Source organism: Balaenoptera ricei, chromosome 2, assembly GCF_028023285.1.
Source record: "Balaenoptera ricei isolate mBalRic1 chromosome 2, mBalRic1.hap2, whole genome shotgun sequence".
Classification (NCBI taxonomy): domain Eukaryota; kingdom Metazoa; phylum Chordata; class Mammalia; order Artiodactyla; family Balaenopteridae; genus Balaenoptera; species Balaenoptera ricei.
Window position 1 is genome coordinate 124,638,230 of NC_082640.1, and position 15,863 is coordinate 124,654,092.

Sequence of the window (15,863 nt, forward strand, 5' to 3'; positions counted from 1 at the left end):
CACATTAATCCCTCCGTAATTAGCATTGTTCTTTAAAATTATTGATGTCCAGCATGTCTACGACATTGGAATTGCTATGACTTGAAGTGTGTTGCTTGATTTCTTTTTTTTTTTTTTTTTGATTTCTTAGCTTTTGACTTAAAAAGTTTAATTGGTGAAGTTCTGTTTTTTAACCTGGGCAGTGAGTATGCAGAGGTTTGCTTTACTATTCATTAAACTCTTCGTTTATGCTGTTGATACGCTTTTCTGTGTACGATCTGTTTTATTGTTTAGAAACGGTTTAAGGATTGGCTTATATTTCTTTATTCCCTAAAATAAAGCAACCGAAAAATTTTTTTTGTTATATGAAAGAAAATTAATCTCACTTGAAACTCTTCTTTTCTTAATTTATTATTTGACATTAGATGAGTAATGAAAGAGGCTTTGAAAATGTAGAACTGGGAGTCATAGGAAAAAAGAAGAAAGTCCCAAGGAGAGTCATCCACTTTGTTAGTGGTGAAACAATGGAAGAATACAGCACGGATGAAGATGAAGTTGATGGCCTGGAGAAGAAAGATGTTTTGCCTACTGTTGATCCGGTAGGTTTGATGCTGATGTTCCTTTTGTCAGTGGGTTTTGTTTTGACTGATTTGTTTCCCTTAAACATTTAAAAATATATATATATATATTTATTTATTTATTTATATTTTTGGCTGCGTCGGGTCTTAGTTGCGCGGGATCTTCGTTGTGGAACTCTGGCTTCTCTCTAGTTGCAATGCGCGGGCTTAGTTGCCCTTAGGCACGTGGGATCTTAGTTCCCCAGCCAGGGATGGAACCCGTGTACCCTGCATTGGAAGGCAGATTCTTAACCACTGGACCACCAGGGAAGTCCCTGTTTCCCTTAAACATTGAATAGAAGGGACCTTTGAGGTTTAAATAAACTGTATTCTGATTATAAAATTATACATTATGATTTTGGTGGAAAACAATATTTTTACAAAATATGGATGGAAGTATTTTCTGTATTTCAGTAGCCTGAATAGTTTATTTTTGAGTGTCAGAGTTCTTTTGTCAGTGTGGATAGGTTTCTTTAAGATTTATTTCACTAAACGGCGTAGTTGAATTCCAGTCCTTTTGTATTAAAGACGATACCACCATGATGGTTTCCATTTAAAGCTTAGAAGTTGTCAGTTCTTTTTTATATTGCCTCAAGTTTTGATTAGAAGATAGGAGTGTACAGTTCTTAACTTTATGTTCCTCACCAGCGAAATTTAAGAATTTCTAAGTTATAAATGATGTGACTGGGGACTTTACTGGTGGCGCAGTGGTTAAGGATCCGCCTGCCAATGCAGGGAACACGGGTTCAATCCCTGGTCCAGGAAGATCCCACATGCCGCGGAGCAACTAAGCCTGTGCACCACAACTACTGAAGCCCACATGCCACAACTACTGAAGCCCGCGTGCCACAGCTACTGAAGCCCATGTGCCTAGAGCCCGTGCTCTGCAGCAAGAGAAGCCACTGCAATGAGAAGCCCGTGCACCACAGCGAAGAGTAGCTGCCGCTTGCCGCAGCTAGAGAAAGCCCGTGCACAGCAGCAAAGACCCAATGCAGCCAAAAAGAAATTAAAAAACAAAAACAAAAACAAAACAAAACAAAAAGATGTAACTGTAAAATTATAAGACTAGCTGTACATTTTTTTAAAAGAAGTGTTGCCTTTCTAAGTAGTCATTTTGAGAGTTCAGTTGATCAAATATTTATGGACTTTCTAGGTGCTGGTGATACGGCAATGGGCAGTATAAATTTCTGCTCTTATATGCTAGTGGGCAGAAAGGCAATAAGCAAGTATATACTATAATTATCAGACTATGGAAAGTGCTATGAAGAAAATAAAGCAAAGTAGCAGAATAGAGAATTATTAATTTAGATTTGGCTTAAAAAATGTTATTACTAATTTTTCATCAGATTTGGTTCTAAATAAATTCTAGTTATTAAAAAAATATCAGATCCAGATTCTCTGCTATAGACAGTATTCAAAGGACTGTGCAGTATACTCTGAAGGCAATTCCAAATGCATGCAGAATGTTGTAGAAGTGTTTCATGCAGTGGAAGAATTGTTGAAATAAATGTCTTTCTTCTAAATTACTTTGAAGGGGTTTTTATTTGTCTGTATAAATTTGTGTATATATGTATGGTTTAAAAAGTCTTTGTCTCAAAAATTGTCCTCTATTTACATAGGAATCGGTAATAAAGACATTGCATAGAAAAAATACATCCTTACTACTTTCCTAAAGGTTTACTCTTTAAAAAAACTTAATTGAAATGCAGTCCACGTAGCATACATTCATCAATTTAAAATTTGCAGCATTCACTGATAGACGCAACCATTACCACAGTCAATTTTTAGTACATTTGCATCACCTCAAAAAGAAACCCAGTACCCTTTAGTTATCACTCCCTACCCTTCATCTCCCCAACCCCTGATGACCACTAATCTATTTTCTGTCTATTGATTTCCCTATTACGGACATTTCATATGAACGAACTCGTATGATATGTGATCTTTTGTGACTGGCTTCTTTCACTTAGCGTAACGTTTTCAAGGTTTATCCATGTTATAGCATGTGTCAGAACTTCATTCCTTTTTTTGATATACCATGTTTGTCAGGTCAGAGACATTTGGTTGTTTCTACCTTTTGGCTGTTATGAATAATTCCGCTATGAACATTTGTGTACAGGTATTTGTGTGGACGTATGTTTTCATTTCTCTTAGGTATGTACCTATGAGTGGAATTGCTGGGTCATATGATAACTCTATACAGGTATCCCCTGCTTTTTGAAAGTTTGCTTTACACCACTTCGCTTTTATGAAAAACCTACGTTAGTACCTCTTTTCGCTAACTGAAAGAAAGCCGAAGAGGATTTTCACTTTTATGAAAAAAGGTAAAAAGTAAAAATAGCGTCCAGAATTTGTTTTGCAGTGAGCCCTTGTAGAGGTGGTGGGCACCCTGAACAGTGAGAGAGGCACCTTGAAGCTCCTTCCCTGGGGAACTACACAGCATCACAGCATCAAGCCGCCATAGCTTTGAACTGTATCTGTGAGCATTTGTGCTTTGTTTCGATTTATTTTGTTCAGCTGTTTAGTAAGATGTGTCCTATGGTAAGCACTTCTTTGCTTTACACAGTTTTGCGTTATGAAAGGTTTCATAGGAATGCTCTACTTTTGGATAGCAGGGAAATCCTGTATTCAGTCATTTGAAGAACCACCAAATTGTTTTCCAAAGTGGCTGCACCATTTAAAATTCCTGCCAGCATTGAATGAGGGTTCTGATTTCTCTACATCCTTATCAACACTTGTTACTATCTTTTTTATTCTAGTTGTCCTTGTGGATGTGAAGTGGCATCTCATTATGGTTTTAATTTGCATTTCCCTGGTGGCCAGTGATATTGAGCATCTTTTCATTTGTTTATTGGCCATTTGTATATCATCTTTAGAGAAATGCCTATTCAGATCCCTTGCCTGTTTTTGTATTTTTTAAATATTTATTTATTTTTGGCTGAGGATCTTTCATTGTGGTGCACGGGCTCTTTGTTGTGGTGTGCGGGCTTCTCTCTAGTTGTGGCACACGGGCTCCAGAGCGCATGGGCTCTGTAGTTGTGGCACATGGGTTCCTTAGTTGTGGCGTGCGGGCTTAGTTGCCCCGCGGCATGTGGGATCTTAGTCTCCCGACCAGGGATTGAACCCGTGTCCCCTGCATTGGAAGGCAGATTCTCAACCACTGGACCACCAGGGAAGTCCTGCCCTTTTTTAAAAAAAAAATTAGTTAATTAATTAATTTATTTTTGGTTGCATTGGGTCTTCGTTGCTGTGCGGGGGCTTCCTCTAGTTGCGGCGAGCCGGGGGCTGCTCTTTGTTGCGGTGTGCAAGCTTCTCATTGCGGTGGCTTCTCTCATTGTGGAGCATGGGTAGGCATGCGGGCTTCAGTAGTTGTGGCATGCGGGCTCAGTAGTTGTGGCTCACAGGCTCTAGAGCGCAGGCTCAGTAGTTGTGGCGCATGGGCTTAGTTGCTCCGCGGCATGTGGGATCTTCCCAGACCAGGGCTTGAACCTGTGTCCCCTGCATTGGCAGGTGTATTCTTCACCACTGTGCCACCAGGGAAGTCCCCATTTGTTTTATTGTGGTTTTTTTTTCCCATTTGTTTTTAAAATCGAGGTATAGTTGATGTACAGTATTACATTAGGTTCAGGTGTACAACATAGTGGTTCACAATTTTTAAAGGTTATATTCCACTTATAGTTATTATAAAATTTTGGCTATACTCCCTGTTTTGTACTGTATATCATTGTAACTTATTTCTTTTATACACAGTAGTTTGTAACTCTAAATTCCTTACCCCTAAGTTATCTAATTTATTATTAAGTTATTCATAGTATTCCTTTATAATCCTTTTTATTTTCCTCTTCAGTCTAGCTAAAGGTTAATCAATATTGTTGATCTTTTCCAAGAACCAGCTTTTGGTTTCATTGATTTTTCTCTCTTTTTCTTTTCTCCATCTCATCAATGTCCATTCTAGTCTTTATTATTTCTATGCTTCTGCTTGCTTTAGGTCTCATTTGCACTTCTTTTCCCACTGTCTTGAGGTGGAAGGTTGGGTTATCTTTCTTATTTCTTAATTAGCTATGAATTTCCCTTAACATTGCTTTAGTTACATCTCATAAGTTTTTATATGTTACATCTTCGTTTTCATTCATCTCGAAGTATTTTCTCTTTTCCCTTTTTTTTCTTTGACTTGTTGGTAATTTGAGTATGTTGTTTACTTCTCACATATTTGTGAGTTTCCCACATTTTTTTTCTGTTATTGATTTCTAATTTCACTCCATTATGGTTTGAGAACATACTTTATATTATTTCTGTCCTTTTAAATTTATTGAGGTTTCTTTTTTCTTTTTTTAATATTTATTATTTATTTATTTGGCTGCATTGGGTCCTAGTTGTGGCACGTGGGATCTTCGTTGTGGTGCGCAGGCTTCTCTCTAGTTGTGGTGTGCGAATTTCTCTCTCTAGTCGTGGCGTGCGGGCTCCAGAGTGCTTGGGCTCTGTAGTTTGCAGCACATGGGCTCTTTAGTTGAGGTGCAGGGGCTCAGTAGTTGTGGCGCATGGGCTTAGTTGCCCCATGGTATGTGGGATCTTAGTTCCCTGACCAGGGATCAAACCTGTGTCCACGGCATTCGAAGGCGGATTCTTTACCACTGGACCACCAGGAAAGTCCCTGAGGTTTCTTTTGTGTCCTAGCAAATGGTCTGTCTTGGAGAATGTTCCATATGTGCTTGAGACTAGTGTATATTCTGTTGTTAGGTAGAGTATTCTATAGATGTCTAACAGGTCTGGTTGGTTTATAGTGTTGTTTGTCTTCTGTTTCCTTGTTGATCTTCTACCTGGTTGCCCTATTCGTTATTGAAAATGGGGTATTGAAGTCTCCAACTATTATTGTTGAATTGTCTATTTCTCCCCTCATTTCTGTTAGTTTTTGTTCTGTTGAGCCACTCAATTGAAATTTTCATTTCAGTTATTATACTATTTCAACACCAGAATTTCCATTTGGTTCTATTTTATGATTTCTCTTAATTGATATTCTAAATTTGATGCAACACTGTTACCATACCTTCCTGTTTTTCTTTAACTATGGTTTCCTTAATTCTTTGAACATACTTATAAAGGCTACTTTGAGTTTTTTCTGTTAAATCCAACATCTGGTCACTCTCACAAGTAGCTTCTGTTGTCTGCTTTTTTTTCTAGTGTACGGGTCATGCTTTCCTGTCTTCTTTGCGTGTCTCATAATTATTTGTTTGAATAACTGGACATTTTAGATAATATATCGTAGCAACTCTGGGTGCTGCCCTCTGCTTCCTCCCTAACCCTCACCTCCCAGGGGCTTGACTTTGTTATTTGCCCATTTGTCTAGTGACTTGATGAGTTATTTTAGTGAAGTCTGTCTCCTCCCCACTTGCTGTTTTCTGCTTCAAACTAGCTGAGCTATAGTTGAGCCTGTATCTTCATAGAGTCTAAGAATTTCTTCCCAAGTACCTTTTACCAAAATCTCCACTGATTTTGAGAGTACCCTTAAGCTTGGACTTTTCCACTTCTGTTGCAAATGAAGTCAGTTCACATGGGAAGAAATTAGGAGCTATCTGTCTTATGGCCTACTTTTTCCTCCTGGGCAAAATCTTTTAGCCAGATCTCTGAAATTGGGGGGTCTGGATAGTAGTGCATTTCTCTGTGACACCCCTACTTTAGCAGCCGAGCGCTCGGTTGGGGTTGGGAACAGAAGCCTTAGGTCTTGGCTCACCTCTTCTGGCATGCAACCACTGTCTTAGGAACTGGGGTAAGGGCGATCAGTGTGCCAGTATTCTCAGTGGCACCATGCTCACGGTAGAGCCTCCATTATGTTAGTGGGGGGCTGATGGAAGGAGGGAGCCCTCACCTGTCACCTGCACTCACCTGGAAGTTAGTCTCAGTAATGGGTAGCTTGTGGGCAGGTTGAGAAATGCTGATTGATGTCCTGTTCCTCCTGGGAGGAAAGCCCTCCACCTGGAAGCTGGGGGTAGAAGGAGCCCTGTGTTCTTAGCTGTACCAGTCTGGCAGTGAATTTCCACTTCACTTTGCTGGGAAGGCCAATGGTCTTGGTTCGCTTACTTCATACTCTTATTTTCTTGTCAAATTTTTATTTATTTTCTTGAATAGATGTTTTTTCATTTGTAGTATATCCTTAGGACCATTTCCAGAGGGTTTAAATGTTTATTTTAAATAATTTTCACTAGTTTCACTGGGTAGTGGGTCCACAGAGTTCCTCCTGCTGTTGTGCTGTAAGTCTATATCCACTCTTTTTTTTAATAGTTAATTACCTTGTATATAGTATGTTGTCATTCGAATTTATTTGAATTTTTAGGCCTAGACTAAGACAAGAAACCTGGGTGATAAGAAACCTGTCTGTTTCCTTCGCTGGGAGGCAGCATACATAGTCAGAGCTGGTTTCAGTTCTGGCTTAGTCCTGGAGTAGTCACCTCCCTGTGATAAAGACTTAATCCCACTGCACTTCAGGTTTCACAACTATTAAAAAAAAGATAACCTTGTCTCATCTACATTAAGAATTGTTTTTGAAGATTAAAAAGATAGTATATATGAATACTCATTGAAAAATGACTAAGAACTATATACATGTAAGGTAGTATTAGATAACAAAGCAAATATAGTAGGTAGCACAAGGAATCTTGCTCAAAAGGTAATTTTAGAACTCTATTGGAATTTGAAAACCCATGACTAATTTAACAATTTTCCCTACATTTCTTATTCAAGAATCATTTGAAAGTTTATGAAATTAACTTGTTTGGCTTCATTCCTGAAATATCCATTTTGAAGTTTTAAAGTTATATTTTCCTTGGTGGTAATTGTGTCTCCTAGTGATTTTTTTAGGCAACGAGTAGCTGCTATTATATACTAATACCATATATATGTGTGTGTGTGTGTGTGTGTGTGTGTGTGTGTGTGTGTATAAATACTGCCAATAGGAAGCTTATGTTATAAACTTAGTTGGAAGCTGAGAGCTGACATTATACTTGACTTCTAAATAAAATTTTCAGAAAAAAATCTGGTACCATTCATGAAGAATTTATAATTAGCAAATAGGACTATCTATGTTGGCTAAGTTAACCAAGACCAAAAAATAACAATTACTTAAATCTTTTGCTAAAAGAGATACAATTCATTTTTTGGATATTTTTAATTGCGGCCTGAACTCTAAATATCTTCGTTTGGTTTATTACTTATGCATGCACATGTTAATGTTAGTCATCATTTTTTTAAATGCTGAAGTCTAATGTAGACTTCTGCTCGTAAAGCAAACTTGCAGATAGTGTTTTTCCTCTTTAATGGGGACACTTAGGTTGTTTCCATATCTTGGCTACTGTAAATAATGCTGCCACTAACAGGAGAGTGGAAATACCTCTTCAAGATTTTAATTTCAGTTCTTTTGGATAAATACCCAGAAGTGGAATTGCTGGATCATTTGGTGTTTGTATTTTTTATTTTTTGAGGAACCGCCCTACTGTTTTCCATAATGGCTGCACCATTTTACATTCCCACCAACAGCATCCAAGTGTTCTAATTTCTTTACATACTCACCAACACTTGTCTTTTTTTAAAAATAGTAATCATCCTAGCAGCTGTTTATAACTAAAGGCAAACCTAGCATCACTTAATGTGAAAAGCAGACTTTCCAATTTCGATTTGCTTCTAATGCATCATAAATCTGATAGGACAAAGGAATTTGGAAAAGGTATTGTTGTATATTTACATAGTAGATATGTAGAACAGACCCAATTAAAGAAAAACCCTGATATCTAAAATAAAGATTTAAGAATAATACTCCTGGGACTTCCCTGGTGGTGCAGTGGTTAAGAATCCGCCTGCCAATGCAGAGGACACGGGTTCGAGCCCTGGTCTGGGAAGATCCCACATGCAATGGAGCAACTAAGCCCGTGCACCACAACTACTGAGCCTGCGCTCTAGAACCCGCGAGCCAGAACTACTGAGCCCACGAGCCACAACTACTGAAGCCCATGCGCCTAGAGCCCATGCTCCGCAACAAGAGAAGCCACCACAATGAGAAGCCTGTGCACCACAATGAAGAGCAGCCCCCGGCTCGCCGCAACTAGAGAAAGCCCACGCGCAGCAACAAAGACCCAATGCAGTCAAAAATAAATAAATAAATAAATGAAAGAATAATACTCCTGGCATATGATACTTGATAGAAAGTAAGAAATGGAGACCTAGATCTTTTTACAATCTTATAATTGTTTTCCTTAGATTTTTACCTTAGATGAACGTTAAGAGTAAACATATTTCCAGTAATTCATTTAACCATTGATTTAGTTTCACTTAGGGTTCCTTAAATATGTGTATATGTGTGTATCTAACTATACATATTAAAAACTTAGATTATGCACGTAACTGTTACCTATATAAATGGACTGATGCCTTTCTTAATATAGTCAGAACTCAAAATTATCTGGGCTCATTTTTGCCTATCAAATTTTTAAAAAGGAAAAGAACAATATACTGTAATGAGGGTACAAGGGAATGGACAATCTCATACATTACTGCTGAATATTTATTGGTAAATTTTCTGGTGTGAAGTTTTGCATTGTGAAGGGAGAGCTTTCCAAATGATTAAATTTTTGGCCTAGTTATTCCACCCTTAGGAATTTAAGCATTTGGGAAATATGCTTAATATTTTCAATATAGTAAATGGGAAAAACAGCAGGATAGAAAAAGTATAGCAATGTTGTAAAACACATATATGCTTAGGAAAAGACTGGGAAAAATATACTAAGATGTTAATGATAATTATCTATGGATGGTGGAAAAATGGGTGACTTAAATTTTCTTTATACTTTTTCCATTTTGTAAGTGTTTTGCAATAAATGAGCAAATATAATAATATTGCTTGCTTTTATAATTTAAAAATAAGTTGTTTCAAAACAAAAGATAGCAAGTCTTAATAGTTCTTTATTAAGGAAGAGATGGAAAATTATGCAGGAAGAAATAGATAATTAAATTTTTGAAGAAAGAGATGAATCTACTTGAGTTTGCACTCATAAATTGGAAGTCTTAAAGACTCAAGATCTTGTCCCAGTTCTGTTACTGGGATGGTGGTGGCGGTAGTGATGCTGGCAGTGGTGGCAGGGTTCCAGTGTAGACTGTGGGTCAGTGTCTGCACAAAGGGCCCTATCCATTCATTCTGTATAACTCTGTGTGATAATGATAGATGGTATTCCTGAATCCTTATCCAGTGTCTCAGCTCTGGAGCAGGTTTGACTCTTTGGTAGTCGCAGCCTGGATATTAGCAATTGTTCTCTCTAGAAACAACCCCAGGAGAATTGGTCCACTGAGAAATGCATGCTTTTCTCCAAAAGCATGCTGAGTCCTTTTCTAAGTAGTTTCTTGGCCTTATCACTTATTATGTGTTATAGAAATTGTTTCCATTCCCTATGTTTCTGTACTGTCCCATTTGCTGTTAAAAAAAAAAAAAGTAAACACTAAAGTCAGAGCATCTTAAACAGAGCCCCTAAACTAACCCTTATCCCCACCTAAGAGATGCCTCCTGCTCTGAATGTAGAAGATATAGCAGATTTTTATCAGGGAGTCAGAAATATACAGTGTTTTCTTGAATGTATTTGTTTGCTTGGACATCCATTCTTGTGTAAAGAGAGACTAAGGAGCTACCTTACTTTTGTGTCTTTTCAGAAATGTTATCACAGGAATTGATATACCTACTTTTCATTGAAAGACTATGTTACATGTTTACTCCTCTCTGCTTTAGCCCATCTGCCCAGTCTTACAGATGTTCCTTTTTTAAAAAATATTTAAAATATAGAACTTTGTTTTTAAATTAATTTGCATAAGAAGTTGATAAGACAGACAGTGGCCACTCAAAATGACTTTGAAAACCCTGAGGTGAAAAATTTTCCTTAACCAGCAAGAAAGGAAATAACACCGAAATTGGCAACTTCGTTAGCTTTAGACAGCGGAGAAGGAAGATACTTCCATTTCACCAATAGAGAAAAAAGAGTCATTTCCAGTGTCTACAGTTTTCAGTCTTACAGATACTCTTGTATTTGCTTTTTTAACGCCCTTATAATCATCAGCATATCTTATCTAAGAAGATTATGGACAGGTTTATCTTTTCCTTCTCTCCCTGGAACCAATATTCAAATAATTACTAATGTGTTTGATTGATTGTAGGCTCTATACTATGTTTTCTTTTCCTAAACAAAAATATTGGTATGATGAATCATGCTCCTATTACTGATTTCATCCACAGAGGCAAACTGTCATCTATGTGGCAAGCTTCACAAAAGTATTCTATGGAATTACCAAGGTTAACTATGCAGGTGTGTAGTGTAGATTGCATTCTGCCAGTGGTCCTAGCCTGCCAAATAGATACTAAACTTTTCTTGGGTTATATGCTCTAGTCCCTTTTTAATCCTTGAAGGAACAGCAACAAAAAACCTCATCTTGCCACTTACTGGTTACTTATTTTCTCACCATTAAAAGTTCATTTAATATGCCCTTAATCTGTTTAATTTCTCTGAACCTTAATTTCCCCACTAAATCATATGTGTGTTGTACTGTATGATTTCTTAGATCCCTTTCCATTGACTGTACACACTCTCTGATGTGCTTTTGAACAATGAAGACAAAAAAGCAACAAGACAGGAGAAAGGAAGGCTCTGGATAACTCATAAATAATTAAGGTTATGACTTAACCCACTCCATTTCAGTGGCTGCTGCCTTTTTTGGTTATTCTGTGGACTTAAGGTGGTGATAGTTGTATGGGTGAATGTAAAATGTCTTTGTGACATTCTCTCTACAAAGCTTTTAATTTTTTTATTGGCTTGTACTCTGTTTATAGTATCATCTATAGAATATTCTAAGTGCCCACCAAGTATTTGACTACTTCTTTCTGGCCTAAATGTATAGAATGAATTTAGGTATGAATGTCGCTAACCTAACCTCTTGTTGCAGACAAAACTTACCTGGGGCCCCTACTTATGGTTTTACATGCTTCGTGCTGCCACATCAACCCTCTCAGGTATTACTTTTTTGTTTGAATATTGTATAACCACTATAATATGCTCCCAGAACAGGAGCTTTGCTAAATAGGGTGTTTCAAAATTGAAGGAGAAACAATTGGGAGTTAGTCACTCCCTTCTCAGCAACTAGCTAGCTAGCTAGCTCACATTGGAAGATATTAATCTAACTTGTACTTCATCTTAAAACATTTTTTAGCTTCTGGATATGCTTTAAAAAAAGGACTAAAAAATAGCTATATTAATTTAGATACAATTTTCATGTTCTTGAAACTTTCCTGTTAGCAGTTATTTGGCTATTTTGCCATTTGATTCCCTGATATTGTTCTCATTCTAACTGCTTATTCTAAAGCCTGTAGTTATAATTCATTTATGTTTTATTTGATTAATATTTCATTTCTTAAGTTGAGATATAACTAAGTCATATTTGAAGGAAATGAATTATCAGCTTATGACTTAATCGTGCTAACTTTAAATATGCGTTTTAAATCATAAAGCTTTCCTCTGCTTCCCATTTTAACTCCCCCATAGCTTCTATTACTTTATGCCTTTCATTAGATCTAAATGTGAATAGTAATTCATTCAACAAACATTTACTGAGCACTCAATATATGCTAGACAGTCTAGTGTTATGAAAAGAACATGAGCTTTACATTCAGACCTGGATTGAATTTTGGATCTGCTTTGTCCGCTTGGGCCAGTTCTTCAACTTCTTTGAGTCTAACCTTTCATAGTGCCTGGCATGTGGCAGGCACTCAGTGAGTGCTATAGTATAATCCATTCCTTTCTCCCAGCCCAGTGATATCCCAGCCCTCTGAGAGTATACATTTTTCTTGAAGAAATAGACATCTAACAGATAATTATGACACCTGGTGATAAGTGTTATAGTAAGAGGTATGAGCAGTGTTATTGGGAGCCCAGAAGGAGCCACTAGTGCTTCTTGGGGAAATCAAGGAAGATAGACAAAGGAGATGTACTGAATGTTCATTATCTCCCCGAGGGTGGGGACTGTAACTTTTGTATTCGTACAGTGCTTTGCACATAGAAAGGGCTCAAGAAATGTTTATGGAATTATGTAAGCCATTTAACTTTTGTATTTTTAGTGTGTGACTTTCTCGGAGAAAAGATTGCATCTGTTTTGGGCATCAGCACCCCAAAATACCAGTATGCCATTGATGAGTATTACCGGATGAAGAAGGAGGTGTGTCTCCTTTTTACATTTTCTTGATTCAGTTTGGTTTGCTGTGGACTTCATGGGTTGTGTAATGAAGACACGTATCCTCTAGCTGCCCCAAAGATAGCTCCCTTATACTAGGCGTTTCATTCTCAAGTCATTAATTTCTTTATCAAATTAGCATACATTTTAGAATTTTTTAATACTGAAATTCCCCTACGATCTATGTGCACAATTAAGCTAGATTTCATGTGCTAGGTGCTGTGAGAGGTGCCTTAGATATGTTATTTAATTTAATCTTCACACACCTCTCTTTGAATTATTATTCCAAATTTAAGATGAGGAAACAAGACCTGGTCTCTGTACTTAGGACACATAGACTGGATGTGGGAGAAGTGGAATGGGTTTGCTGCACAGGAAATGACCAGTACTAGAAATGTGTAAGTGCCAGTTGTTAAGGCACAAAGATATGAGGCAATTTTGTGTGCAGATGTCATGAGGTCTTAGGATGAGGGTGAAATGAGTTTAGCTTTAAAGAGTGAGTAAGCTTTAGCATTTAAGAGTGTGGGCTCGAGAACCACGTGCCCTGCCACTTCTAACTTTGTAACCTTGGGCAAGATACTTAACCTGTATAAGCTGCAGTTTCCTCATCTTTGTAATGAGGAAAATTGCAGCATCCATGCTCAGGGTTGCTCTAAGGATTAAATGAGTTAATATGTAAAATGCTTAGGGCAGCACCGAGTATATATTGGTGAGCTTGAAATAAATATTAGAATCTTTCATTACTCTCCTTCAAGCAAACAAGGAGGGCAATTCAGGTAAAGCTACGATGTAGAGGCATGAATCTGGAAAGCTCAGCTCAGCTGACTATTTGTTATGTGGTTCCAAAAATGTTTTATAACAAATGAGTGTTTTTAACTCTACCAGCCTTGTTTAGAGCCTCATTACCTCATCTGGACTATTGTGATAGTCTCCTAAATGGTCTTTCTCCTTCACTCTCAGGCAATCTCTAGATTAATCATCCTGACAGGTTACTCACTCTGTACTGACTCACCGTACTACAGGGACCAATGCAAATGCCACCATTTCCTCCATCAATTTAGTAGTTCTGGAACTAGAAGTTATTTACTCTCTAAATCTCTATAGTGGTTATTCCTTTCTGTTTTAATACTCTTCTTAAATGTCTTAACTTCCTTCCTAGACTGTAAACTTCTTGAGGGCAGGGACTGCCTTATCTGTCTACTAGGTGCTTATGGGAACACTAATCATGCTATACCACTTAAGTGAATAGACCACCCTATTCCACTGAATAGGCTGACACCCTGTAACTGTAGTGATACAGTATTAGCTAATTTTTTATTTAGATTAGAATTAACCTGAAGAGATCCAGCCCATGTCAAAGTTAATTCAGGTCTCATCTAAGCTAAGCAGTGCTATACTGTGTTTTAAAAATAGCTTCACTACATATACTTCATACAATAGTTTTCAATTTGGAAACAGGGGAAGGGGAAGTATGTTTTGTCTTAATTGGATGAAACTGAATTGGACATGACACTAATGTTTTGGTTAAAAAAAAGGCATAAGCAGCTGAAAGTGGGAGAAAAATACTATTCCTTTTGGACATTTATATTTCAACTATTCTTGATATTTCCTCCTTTTAGGAAGAAGAAGAAGAAGAAGAAAACAGGATGTCTGAAGAAGCAGAAAGACAATACCAGCAAAATAAGCTGCAGGCTGATTCCATTGTTCAGTCAGATCAACCAGAAACACTTGTATCCAGTTCATTTGTGAATCTCAATTTTGAAATGGAGGGAGATTGTGAAGTAATTATGGAGAGCAAACAAAATCCAGTCTCTGTCCCTCCGTAGAATGAAATGATTATCAAACTTCTAAGGTAGTTTTTATACCAGGAACTTTCACACTCTCTATTCAAAGGGACTTAATAGTTATTTATATTTTAAATTATTAAGTTATCTGGAAAGGGAAGAATGTTCCTTTATTCTTAGGCTCTATCTAGCAAAAGCCAGATCTGAAATTTGGATATTTGTACTATGCTTTTACTATGTCAAATTAGTACTTTGGTTTTAAAATGATCTTTTAAAAAAAGTTAAGGACATTCTAGAACCCTAACCACCAATTAAGAAGAGTTAAATTATCAAGCTTGTCTGTTATTTGTGTAAGAAAAAAAAAATAGGTAAGTTGCTGAATAAGGCTAACTGGAGCTGATATTCGTAGTCTCAGATTAAAATGAGGATTTTTCCCCTAGATCTTCTTGTTATGTCTTACATTTATATATTTAACCATTCATTTCATACTAAGGATGGTTCACTGAATGTGTAATAAAAGGAGCAATATGAAAGCATTTTGAATTTTCTTTCCTTGAGAATTAACTTTATTTCATGGGAAGGTGATTGAGTTTATAACACCACCAAATATTAAGATGGGTTTCCATTTTTTAATGAAGGTTCATCTTACTTTCTCTTTCAGTAGTTATTCAAACTTAAATAACTTTGGACATAATGTTAAAAACACTAGTTATGGGATGAATTTATTAATGTATTTGTATTCAAATGGTAATACCTAGTGATTACCCACATGGCATCCTGCTTATGTCACTCTTTCAGCCCTGAATGCCTCCTATGGGTCAAGTAGCTGCTTATGTCACTCTTTCAGCCCTGAATGCCTCCTATGGGTCAAGACTGGGGGACAGATGAAGACTTAACCCTCCAGGGCTCACTGTTAAATATTGTACAATGTGCAATGGTAGCATAATGAAGTTACCTGTCATTCACCACTTCGAAGCAACAACAGTGGATGGTTTGCCTGACCCAGTTGGCCATCTCTGTACCCACTGTGCCATTAGCAGACCTTACAAAAGTATATGAAACTAATTTTGAAAATACTCCTATATGTGTTCAGAATCTTATATCTATATGACTTAGATTTATAACTAAATGTGGGTAAGGAGAAATATGTAGATTATTTCAGATATGCTGCTCTTAAAAACCTATTCACAAACTTAAAGAGTTCTTAGGATTAATGGTTGTTAATAGCCTTCTAAAT

The 15,863-nt window shown here is 37.1% G+C and overlaps 1 protein-coding gene across 3 annotated transcripts in view; it reads left to right on the top strand.

The window, feature by feature from the left end:
- LOC132359669 (signal recognition particle subunit SRP54) overlaps positions 1–15,159 on the top strand; it is a 77,972-nt gene extending 62,813 nt beyond the window's left edge. For 2 of the 3 annotated variants that reach the window (XM_059914093.1, XM_059914092.1), the window contains 4 exons: positions 405–578; positions 11,562–11,628; positions 12,730–12,827; positions 14,462–15,159. In XM_059914093.1, coding sequence (XP_059770076.1) covers positions 405–578; positions 11,562–11,628; positions 12,730–12,827; positions 14,462–14,668 — 546 coding nt within the window. In that variant the 3' untranslated portion in view covers positions 14,669–15,159. The remainder of the gene's footprint in view (positions 1–404; positions 579–11,561; positions 11,629–12,729; positions 12,828–14,461) is intronic. The other variant, XM_059914094.1, reaches the window with a different exon arrangement.
- Positions 15,160–15,863: the final 704 nt, after the last annotated feature.